At 31.8% G+C, this 12986-nt stretch overlaps 2 protein-coding genes across 2 annotated transcripts in view; one reads left to right on the top strand and one right to left on the bottom strand.

Moving 5' to 3' along the window:
• LOC143580162 (bifunctional dTDP-4-dehydrorhamnose 3,5-epimerase/dTDP-4-dehydrorhamnose reductase) overlaps window positions 1-12986 on the top strand; it is a 103877-nt gene that overhangs the window by 18986 nt on the left and 71905 nt on the right. The window lies entirely within an intron of this gene.
• LOC143580168 (F-box protein PP2-A13-like) lies at window positions 3027-4391 on the bottom strand. Its single transcript, XM_077063271.1, has 3 exons — window positions 3960-4391; window positions 3623-3741; window positions 3027-3420 (listed from the first exon to the last, which is right to left on the bottom strand). Exons 1-3 carry the CDS (start codon window positions 4293-4295, stop codon window positions 3027-3029), a joined length of 849 nt encoding a protein of 282 aa, XP_076919386.1. The 5' UTR covers window positions 4296-4391.

Genomic DNA, 12986 nt, shown 5'->3' with positions numbered 1-12986 from the left:
AATATGAGAATATACATTAGTTTGATGCTAACGAGAAATAATCAGATTACAGAGAATCTGATCTGTTATCTATTTTAGATTTGGAAATGGCAAATTCTTCTAAGAGCCCCAACGACAGAATTATGACACTTTACATACTCTCTCATTTATCCTCTTGATTTTGCCAAGTATCTTGATCTTGTTCACTTTAGCATTTAAATCTATTGCATAACTTAAGTCATTTAGTCAAATGCGTACCTGCCCAAATGATGAAACCACAAGCTTGTTAAATGCGCACCTTTTCATCACTTCTGTCAGGCTTATGATAATATGATCAATTGATAAAGGAATGCTGCAAACAAAACAAAAGATAAAACTACCTATTAACCATGTGTTCATGTTATACTTAGATGATGCAGGGCTCACACATAAATCCCTAAAACTCCCACAAACAATCATTTCTGTATCGTCATTTAATTACATATATTATGTTCTTGAAAAGGGTGTTCTTAAGATAGTATGATTTTCTTCAACCACCGTGACCTACATATATTACAAGGTCATAAATATGGCTAGCAAATGTGTTAGTGAATCCATTAACATAATTAAAGACACCGAAGAGGTAGCAATAATCTGCCAATCATCTTGTTTGTCTACGTGTTTAATATTCATCGTATGTTCGCATGTAAATAAACCCGATTTCTTCCACCATCGTGGTAGTCCAAAACCAAACACACATAGTTTCTAAAGTCTGCAACCAGTTCATTTGCTTTCCCGAACCTCAATTTTATGTAAAAACTGGAGATAAAAATCCATTTTTTATGATACTAACAATTAATCTACACTAACAGTTCTCTTCTAAATTAAAAATTCCTAGTCTACTTATCATCACCAAAATCAATTCGACACTGATATAAATGAAGCCCTAATTTTAAAACTAAAATCGTATTCATCAAACTGTAAATTCATTGCATGTGAAGATCTAACAATAAAAAATGATACCGAAGCAATCAGAGAAACGAGCGCCAGTGGGACAGAAATTAGGGTTAATTTGGAGTCGCAAATGAGGAGCCTATAGGTGTTCGCCGGGGAATGAAATTGCAAGATTTCTGATCTTAAAAATACTTGTACATCCATGGTTAACCTGTACGTTGTTTATCCACACCGATATTGAATAAAATTTTCATCAAAACGTCGACAAAAGTAAGCACGTCGTAACAATAAAGTCGTTTTTTATATATCGTAATATATTTAAAGATATAGAATGAAACAAAGAAATAGATAAATTTGTCATTTACATGGATAAAGATTAGGGGCCAAAATTATAATTATTTCCTAAATTTACAAAGTTAAGTAAGTTGAGGAGAAAACATAGTAACTCTAAATTGGCCAAAAAAAAAAGAAGTTGTAATTGCTATGCTTTAAAGACTTGTAAATAGATGCATCTATGACTTGTACTTTAGAATTAACACCTCGGTTTTGAACAAAATTTATATCAAAACATAGATAAAAATAAGAGCATTGTAAGAGTGTGTTTGAATTTTTTTAAAAACATAAGATACTCAAATATATATAAGAAATAAAAAAAATAGATATGAGAATATATGGGCAAAGATTAGGGGGAAGAAAAGCAAATATTGTTTGAAGTTACAAAAAATTGGGAAAGATAAAGGGGATAAAATGTAATTATAAATTAACAAAACCAATATTACGTAAACTTGAATCGAGTAAAAGACATTTTTGGCCCTTGAAATTCAAAATTCCATGCTATAAGAGTTGTACATATAGCAATAAGTTAGGTACCTCTTAAAAATTAAGAGGTCCTTAACTCATGTGTTATATATAGTAGAGATATATTATATACTATGTGTGTATAAAATTTCTTGTGCATGGCGGAATGCTATATTTAAGAGACTGTTTTTAGGCAATGGCTTAGACTCGCCCCGCGTGCTTCAATACACTGTAAAATAGGCAATGGCTTAGACTCGCCCCGCGTGCTTCAATACACTATAAAATAGACAATTATGACAAATCATAGACATTTTAGACCATGTCGTGCTTCTTGTTTTCTAAAACCAAGAATGGGCCACCATACACTCTCTTAGCATATAAATCTTGCTTGCCGTTGGGTTGACCCGAAGCACCTGCGATACAAAACTTGTAGGATTTTATGTGACTAGTGTGTCAAATATAATTATATAATTTATATTGTTTCAAAACTTGTAGGAGGTTTCATGCATTAACTATCAACCAACTTCCCTTAACTAATTTCTTAAATTTTGGACGTAGATCCATTAGAGAGAAACATAACTTGAAGTCTTGAACCATTTCAAGTAGATGAGTTAAATCAATTTCAATCATATACTGTGTAAGATTCTGCTAGCTGCTCTTCTTCTAGAAGCTCATTTGGTATAAAGTGACTTGGAAGGTCCGTGGAAAACTTGCCTTTGTCATTTGACACAAATATTCTTGTTTTATACTTATATTATTTAATCATGTCAACAAAAGATCACATCTTGATTTCTCTTAGTTATACCAATCTATACGGTTCCTTTTGCGTATAAAACTTTATACCTAATATATACTCTCTTCATCACAAATGTAACTTTTGCGTATAAAACTTTATACCTAATATCTTTTATGTTCATCACAAATGCAAGATTTACCTCAATACTCCTAACACAGGTTTTATCTGACTCATTATGTAACAAATATTGATCGTTTCGTCCATCAAAAGCTCACAACATCGAACCTAATATCATTTCCATACAGGCAGATGTAAGATTCAGCTAAACACCCTCAAAGACCACCTGCTCAAAACAAGCTGCAATTTATATGATCTTGTTGATTAGCTAGAGTATTCGCCAGGTCCTCTAAATAGGCCGATAACATGTTCAAGTTTGCACAAACAACCAAAAGCGTCCTATACATTACTAATTAATCATTCACAATCTCACCTCACTATATATATCATACATACATGATACTAACACAAAAGGTTACTCGCAAGTTAAAAAAGTTGCTTCTAACCTCCAGATTATCAATCTTCATTTGGGGCGTATCAGCACAGAATCTACACAAAGTCCACCTTTAGTATGCGTGCAATCGATCTGTGTCATCGAAAACTTGACTTTCATCGGAACCTTTGAATCCTCAACAACAAAATCACCAGCTTGATACAGATTCCATTTTCCAAGATTGGTCAAATGGCATTGAGTAATCGCCTTTTGACCATCTGAAGTTGAAAGCTGGAATTTCACAGGCTTTATATCCCAGCCATGGACATGGTCAGAATTGCACACCCGCCGCCCAAACCGCCTGCCTGATCGCCCGAGTTGCAGGCGGAAGTAGAGGGTGTAGGTCCCACACGGAAAAGGGAACTCGACCTCACCATCGACTTCAAACCACCAAATTTGTTGAAGATAAGCCACTGAACGGAATCTAAATAACAAAACACACCAAGTCATGTTCGTTGTTAATCATTTTCATTTTGTTCATATATGTTGAGAACCGTAAAAACTCTACTAACCTTTGTACTATATATTATACAAATTGACTAAAATTATAGTGAATTTGCATGTGTATATATATATATATATGTATATATACACACAGAAATATACATATAGATAAAAAATTTCACCTTGATTCCTCTGTAGATATCCAATTCCAGTATCTCCGGTCATCGATTCCGGTTATTGCTAAACCACTAGAAGATATCAAAACACAAGCTTTTCCTGTGACTTTATCCAACCAAACTTTCTGCGAAAACAAAATCCCAAAATCATATTAACAAACTTCATTAAAAAAAATCCACCCGGTTTCGCAATTCAGTATCAAACCTTCATTACAACCATTGCAAATAATAAATAATCACCAGTTTAGAGTGCATTTTTGAAACAAATTAAAACCCAATTTACAACCCTAATTAGTAATTACCAATCAACAAACAAATTCAATTAATGCACACAGAATCAAACCTTGGTTCCACCATCGATAGGATTAGGTGCACTCAACCTCGCATATATCTCCTTCTTACAAACATTCGAACAAAACCCTTTATCATCAAACACTCTCGACACTATCAAATCATAGTTATTCGGCAGCTTCGATTCCCACACGAATTCAGCTGTCGATGCACAACGGAAAGCACGATTGAGAGACGCGAGTCTACAGATCTCCTGTGGGTTCAAGTACACCAGAACAGAACCCACCACACTCTCCGGCAAATCGCCGAGACTGGATTCCGGCGGTGCTGCCGGAACAGAGGTGGTGCTGCTGCACATCAGAAGAAAAGATGATAGCCCAGATCCCATAGACTGAAACCCAGTTGATGGGTTTTGATCTGGGTTTGGAATTGGATTGAAATTTGGAGGAATCTAGGATTTGTCGAACCGAACAGAGCAGAGGAGGAATAATATAAAGATAAAGAATTAAGAAAGAAAGTGGTTTTATTTAATTACATTAATTTACGGACCGAGGTTTTTTCTATTGGAAGAATCTACAAGTTTAGTACTTGAAGTATTTACCAGTTGGAATAACTCACCACAATGTTTCGATTATTGGCTGTACCACAATGTTTCAATTAGTACTTGAGTTTCTTGTGTGTTAGATCACTACGCTCTTCAAATTTGAAGAGTCTGCTGCCTCACTATAGTCAGACTATTTGTTTTAACCAAGCTTGTGCTAGCTTTAAAGTTTGGCTTTGGCGTTCCCCTGAGAAACCATATCATCGGCTATCACTTGACAGTTAGAATACAACTCTCTGGTGTAACATATGGTGAGACGAAAATCCGGATGAGCCCGGGATTCAAACTGACAACCTTACAATGCAAACTCAAATATTTCATTGTCATATAATCTACCAAAATTGACATACGTGGGAATCAAACTTAGAATTTACAATAGAGAACTTAAACCTTGTATCAGTGGGCTACAAGTGGGGATGTTAACTTTGGATATTATTTAACAGAATATAAATATTTGATATTATGATTAATTGAAATTGTAATACAATTAATTTTAGAAAAAAAAAGTTAAATGGGGAGTGTATTTATAAGTGCTACTCAAGTTGTAGAGCAATTGATTAGAATTTTAAATCTTTATAAATGTGGTCAATTGTTTAAATATAATTAGATAAAAGACGACTCACAAGTGTTGAATTAAACTTTTGGAATTACGGATCCAGTATATCCAGCTTTCAAAATGTTATTTTGTTTTTGATAATTTAACAATACTAATAAAAAAAATAATAAATATGATGTGGCAATCTCATATTCATTCTTGATATAATCTCTCTTCTTATTCATTCTACATATCCATGGGTCATGAAGCAAAACCATTTTGACAAATGGGTTATAATTTCTTTCTAATTTTTCATCTCATTCATTCTATCTTTTCATGAGTTATGGGCCAAAATAATTTTAGCAAATCTAACATCTAACAATACTAATAAAAAAAATAATGAATATGATGTGGTAATCTCACATTTATTCTTGATCTAATCTCTCTTCTCATTCATTCTATATATCTATGGGTTTTAGGGCAAAACCGTTTTGACAACTGAGTTATAATTCCTTTTTAATCTTTCATTTCATTCATTCTATCTCTTCATGAGTTATGGGCCAAAATAATTTTGACAAATGGGCTATAATTTTTCTTTATAATTTTCAAATTCCTCATCTTATTTATCCTACATATACATGTGCCATGGGTCAAAACAATTTTAACAAATGAGTTATAATTTCTATTATAATTCTCTAACTCTCATCTCATTCATCATAACTATCCATGAGTAACACGTCAAAACAATTTTGAAAAATGTTGTATATAAAGAGATTTTTTCTAATTTGTAAATTTAAGATTATAGAATTCTTATTATTTGTACCATATATTTTATTTTCTTTTTACCTTTAGTTTTGTTCATTTGTTTCAAATAACGGACCTTATTTATTTTTATTATTTGACAAATCCCGTGTAATACACGGGTTAAAAAGCTAGTCAAGTGTATATAGTTAAATAAACGCATTCAGAAATAGCCAAATAAAACTTTGTATTTCTAAATTTGTTTATATTCTAAAATAAAACCTCTTTATATTCCTTACTTTCATCTAGATTTAATTAAACAATATGTTTTATTATTTTTTGCTATTTCTTCACTCACAAGAAAAATAAGATTATGAATGAATACTAAAACTTAATTATATAGATTTGGTTGACATGGACAACGACATTTGAGTGCTTTAATGACGCATTTCTTATCTAACAAATATACTGTTAAACCTTTCATTAAGGAATTTTAAATTATGCTTTTAAAGATAATGTAAAGAACTTTTGTTGAATATAATTGCACCAAAACTCACATTTAAAATATTTTACTCACCTAAAAAATAAAATGGCCAAAACCGGCTAAACATGCGGTGTTAATATGAAAGTTCAACAAATTTTAGGAAAAAATAGTAAAAAAATATTCAATTACAATAAAAAGACAGTTAAGCGGGCCTGCATCGCAACTCTCTTTCGACTGACAAGACCGATCCCACTAAAATCAAATTATGATTCTTCGCTAACAATAAGTTATTATGTGTGACCCGCTGAACTCTTTAACAAATTACACGTTATTTCTGTAAAATTGAAATGATTTTGTGTAAAAGTTGAAAAATAATTATATATATATTCTATGTTATCATCATAATTCGTTTCATATATACAAGCATAATTTTATTTGAAGAAAGAGTAAATGCCTAAATGATCACATGCACACCACCATTATTGTCTTTACAATTTGCATAAATAAGGTACACACTTTGTGATAATTTTTAATTAACTATATTCATCATTCAAGATTTAACATAAGAGTTAGCATTTATGATTTATTCAATACTTTTCAAAAGGATATATTTAGTCTAAATAGTTATTTATTATTGACATAATATTTGAGGAATCATAGCAACTAATTTCACAACCATGCATAGGAGAGCTCCAAGGATACGGGCATGTTATTAAAACTGTACATTCTAATTTCATGTTGCAACGCATCACTTGTATTTCCTTTTATGTAAGATATAAACTTTGAAGAACCAAAGGTGTTACGGCATGTAAGCAGTTGAACCATATACGTAGTTTTAAAAAGAAAGAACCGATTTTTTACTCTTTGTTATATTTCTAGATTAAAGAAAGAAAGAACCGAAAATGAAATATAAAAACACAGTACAAAAAACTGAAGTATAAATTGTTAAAATAGATTACAGATTCAACAGTTTGTAATATAACTTGTAGAGTTAAATTCAAATAGGAAGTATCAAATTTGTAACGAGGATAGGAAGAAGGGTAATTTATTCCAATACATACATTTTCAAAAAACTCATCTCTTATATCTCAAAACCACGTCACCATCCACCTCCACCACTCAACCATCCACCGTCACCAGCCCACCACCACAGCCATAACCGGTTTCGACACCCACTGGAAAAACGAGCCAGGAGGAATTTTCAATAAATACCACCATCCAACCTCGGCCGTCTAGTGTCGCCTCGCCATTCCGACGTGAGAGCTTTTTCTTGGGAGACTATACATCCATACGCCGACATGAGAGCTTTTTCTTGTGGTGTTGTATTCTTGTTCCTTTTTAACTTTTCATATATGGATGAATTTGCTTTTGGGTACATAAAGATCAGTTTGTAATTTGTTACGTATAGACTTTTTACATACGACAGTTAAAACACAATGATAATTAAAAAACACAATGAAGAAATATAATTTGTAAAACATATTGGACAAGTACAAAGTAAAAAAACAAAATAGAAAAACACAAAAAAAGGCAAAATTTGTTCAAACACAATGAAAAAACACGACACACAATTTTATAAAGCACAATTTAAACACAATAACCGCAACATGCAACACAATGTACAGAAAACCCACTAATTTTATTTTTTTTATATATAGCAATATGATACTCATATTAATAATTAAAAAACGCGTGTTATTATTGTGATTTTTTTTTTCATTAAAGATGTAATATAAAAAAAGTTATGGCCGTTTTAAAAAGATATGGTATTTGAAATTTGAGTTGCTTGTAAAGAAAGAAAGTCAATAATTATGTGTTATTTATTTTATGTCATTCTTCTTATTTTATTCTTAATTTTCCCCCAAATCAATCTCAACCATTCAAATCCAAATTAATGGATAAGTTTACTTATTATCCTTTCTATAAATATCGTACTTTATATTTTAACCTGACCCATAACTTGTATCTAACAAATTAATTGCTCAGTATAAGGTTGAAATACGAAGTAAAACAAAAATAAGAAGAGTGATAAACAACCTAATTCATTGATCTTAGATTTGAACGGTGAAGATTAATTTAAGATTAAAATTTATGAGAAGTGCATTAAGGTAATAACCCACTTATGATAATTTTCCCTCTCCACATGCAAGGGACATGTTAATTCCCCGTCATTTTTAAAAAGCCAATAACTTTTTCATATGACATTTAAAAAAAAAATTCACCATAATAACAAGCGTTTTTATCTTTAATATGAATATCATACATAACTAACTATATAGTTGTCAACCATAAAATCTTACGTGTCGCTCTCACGTCGCTCCCCACCCCCTCTCAAACCACCAAATTGCTTGATTTCTCAATGGTGATTTCTCAATGATTTAACCCGTATATCTAAACCCAGATAATGAACGGGTCATAACACCCACCTGGAAACCATCGTCCCCTTTTGTAAACCCTAATATCCACATAGCGGCAATTCATCCCATAGAAGCAGTATATGTCGATGATGGTTTCCACAAATCGATTCACCGATTGTTAATCGATCAACCTACACCCCTATCTTTTGCTAGAAGCATCCACAGGGTGATCTGATTTGATTTCCAGAAGCATCCACAGTTTGAATACAGTTCTCACACCTAACCTAAGGCGGAAATGTTAGGGCACGAACCATTGGTTCACAGCTTACAAGATACTACCATACAATTTAAATATGACAATATATCTTTATTTATTACAATATTTCAATCACGTACACAAATTTTAACAAATTACCAAAATAGTACACAACTATTCTTTTATTTCATTAGCTAAGGTCTCTCTAAGTGTTTTTTCATCTTAGCTTCAACCAAATGATAACCTGCAAATACGTATAAAATAATATAGATTTGTCCACACAAGGCCGAGTGAGAAAATTCACCTTAATAATGTATAGTAAAATAAGCCAAAATATTATTATGAGTATAAATCAATCAAACCATGAGCAAATAAAAGGTGTCAAATGACCATGCCTCTCGAACACGGCTATGGCTACTATGACAAAACAATTGCAAATAAAGGTGTCGGTTGACCATTACCTTGCGAATCGGGCTTTGGCTACTAGGACGGCGTATCATACTTTAATGTGATTATGATGGACCTCTACGAATGCGATAAAGTAAATAATTAAACAATTAAGCAATTAGCATTTAATTGATAACACACAACACTCACAATTTGCTAGTGAGAATAATATATAATATGTAAATATTAATAAGTAGGCAAGTGTCCCCAAAATATTTAAAAGCGGTAAAAAAAGGGGGGAATGACTTCTCACCTTGACGATTAAACGAATAAACCGAAAGATAGAATAAACGAGCAAAGTTAATGTGACAAGTTTTATGATCTAAACAGATCTGAGACTTATACAAAATAAAATATAGTCAAAACTGAGAACATAGCCGTTGGAATCAATCCAAACGGATATCTAGAACTCCGGTTATGAGATTTTCAGTAAATAAGCGAGCTAGTACTGACCAAAATCCGAACAGCTAGTCGGAAGTCGGGTTTTGGTCAGTACGCTCAAAATCTCGAGATAAAACTAAAAGTATTATGGCCCGAAAGCTAATTCCAATAGAAGATAGAGAAATCGGATAATCAAGTATTTTAACTATTATGCCCTAAAACGGGCCGGAGAGCAATTGACCGACAAAACCCCATCAATCAGTAAAATTGATTAAAGTATTTTGTTAGTTAAATAAGAAACTAACATTTTTCATGAAGACAACTTATCCGAAATCATAAAGGAGAGATGGTAAAAGACTAGTCAAAGGGTTTTGAAGCTTGAAAGTCAAACCGGAAGATAGAAGTTCTTAAAGAAAACACCATAAAACATTATGAACGATTTTTTTAGAGTTGGGGGCTGAGTTTCCAGATTATTTTAGGGTTTTAGGTTATGTTAGTTTAAATAATAAAGTTCATAAATTCGTTTGTTTTGTTAACGAGCCCGTTAAGGAAACAAAATAATCAATAAATGAAAAAATCATGTCTAATATCTTAAATATCATGTCTTAAGCATCAAGAAAATGATTTGGGCTATTTTAAAACATTAACTAACATAACTTGGAGCTTAAGTTTAGTTAATTTAGTTGAAAATATGAAAGATTTGGCAAAATTAGTTTATGTACTTCCATAAACGCGATTTTTAGCCGTTTTAAGCAATTTTGAGAGTTGTTAAGGCATATTTGACATGGTTGAAAGTTATAAAATTATAAACCAAGTTGAACCAAGTTAAATAACAATAAATACAAGTTTTAAATAGTTCAAAAAATCCGAATTACATTCCCGAATCGGTTTAAACATAAACGAATACAAATACGAAAAATCCGAGATGTTACAATAGTACTCCTCAAGATTGTTTATGCTTTCGGCTAATTGATTATACTAATTGCTTTGTTTGTGTAGGACTTTATCTACTTGATTGTCTTGCGATTATGGCTCTCTAGAGTATCAGGCAAGTCGTTTTCTTTGTAATCAACATATCTTCCTCCCTAAAGTTTGTATTGTACTCTGCTTGGATGTACTGAGTATTTCCTTTTTGTTTGCACTTAATTATTTTATTAAATGCTTTATTAGTGTGTTTGAGGAATATTTATTAAAAATATATACATCAATTTACTTACTTAAGATAATAGATACAGTATCAACATAAAGTTGTGATTTTTTTGGGGGATTGCCATTAATAAAGTTTGATAGTGATCAGCATGAATGTTGAAATATTGTATTTGATTACTACTATATTGGTTCTAGATTCACAGTAGACATGGGCAGTAAAAAGGTAAATTGTATTCAATTTTAACTACAGGTGTGATTAGTTGACAGTTTTAGTCTTTTGTGGGCAACAAAGTGGGTTTCATTTTCCTTGTGCCGGTTTCCGGGTAAGTCAATTGTTGTTCGCGTCCAGTTCTATGACTCTTATCATATTTCTAATGCACAAGTAGCATAATAATAAGTGTGTTTCAGGTAACGAGTTGGGGATCAGGAGTAAATTCAGTTTTTTTGGATTTTTAAATAGTCAAAATTACATATTAGGTTTAATTTGCATCAAGGGTATTTTGGGCAATTCTAAAAAAATCAGTTTAAACGGTTGTTAGTTTTAACTTTGTTAATTAAACAACATATGTTTTTTTCCTCCTTATGTCAGTTTACACCTTTTTGTTCACGTCCGGTTTTAAGGGGCCCATAGCGAGGATAAGAAGCCGAGGTTCATGTAAGTGATAGTACGTAATGCTTTTGATATCGATGCATTGAGGATGCTTAATTTTCATTGAATATGAGTATCTTTAAATAGGTAGGGTTTCGTTTTCATGTGTTTAGATACTCAATTTATTGTGCATTTAACGTGTTTCAGGAGTTGTGTCAAAAGATTTATGGTCAAGTGAACATGTATTTGATGACTACACGAAGATGGGTAGGTTGTGTGACATGTAAAACGGCTCTTTTTATTTTTTAGGGTTTTATTTTCATTGGCTATAGTGGGTGCACTAAAACAAGCCAAATCCCCGACCTCCGCAATGTGCGGCATCAGCCATCCATAGGTATGCTTTGCATGTTAAGTTCTTTGTGTAGCTTGGATATATACAAAGATCATAATAATTGATTGCAAGCTACAAGTGGTTAGAGAAGTTGTAGTTGATGTTGTTTTCATATATATAATGTTGTATGAAAATGCATCAGCGAGCTGCTTATTTTTATGTACTAAATGGCAACGAAATTTAATAGATTGTAGTGATCTGTGTGTTTTGTCCTTTGCAATTTGTGATCTGAGCTTAATTTTGTTGTTAATGCAGAACATGAGTATTTAATATTCTATTTTATTTCTAAACCACTTGACTTTGTAGATTGGAGTTTTTCGTTTTGCTTATAAAGGTTCCATGTTGCGAGTACAAGCCTCTTGTAACTTAAGGTAATAGGTTCTGTTATTATACTTGGTTTAGATATCTAGGTATATATATAAGTATAACCATAATAATATGCAGTATTCAAAACGAGTAGATAGTAATATTAAACAATGTGGTTTAGTATGATTTTAAATTTAAAATAATGTTATTCGTATGTTTAAAATCAAAAAGTACAAGATCAAACTGAAGCACTTGAATACACAATTTGGTGTAGGCAATTTTTATATAATCTCTCTGATGTAAAGAAAAAGAAAATAAATATAAGTGAGTAGAAAATAAAAAATTAAATTAATACCCGACTAGGGGGGTTGCGGCGCAGCTTGTTGCCCGTTTGCCTGCCACTTTATTGTAATCGTTTTATAGTAAATTATATAAAATTGTAATCTGTAATAAATATCCACCTGGCAAAGCAGAGGATGTGTTCCTCTGTTGAAACTCAACAAAAGGATTCTTAGTTTAAGTGAAATACACTCAAATTTCATATTTGTTGTAGACTTAAAAAGCTTTTCAATGATGTAACTTTATTATTTAAACAATGAAATATTATTGTAACAGTGTAATATGAATTATTTAGTTAAAGATATCAAAGAGTATGAAAAATATGTAGAAGATGTTCATGAGCTAAACATGATTGGAGTTTCATTAGTATCTTCTCCATTGTGTTATTAAGTGACGGCTACATTTGTGAAAAGATTCAAGAAGTTAGGAAGGTATGGGATAGGCATCCTTAATGTATAGCATCTGCTTCTTTGTAACACTCTCTATTCGATTGGTTTAATTAA

Source organism: Bidens hawaiensis, unplaced genomic scaffold (genome assembly GCF_021521415.1).
Source record: "Bidens hawaiensis isolate Kalapana, Puna unplaced genomic scaffold, B.hawaiensis_p1.1 tig00030261_1, whole genome shotgun sequence".
In the NCBI taxonomy this organism is placed as follows: Eukaryota; Viridiplantae; Streptophyta; class Magnoliopsida; order Asterales; family Asteraceae; genus Bidens; species Bidens hawaiensis.
Note: the sequence above shows the minus strand (reverse complement) of the source record. Positions and strands in the feature narration are given on the sequence as shown.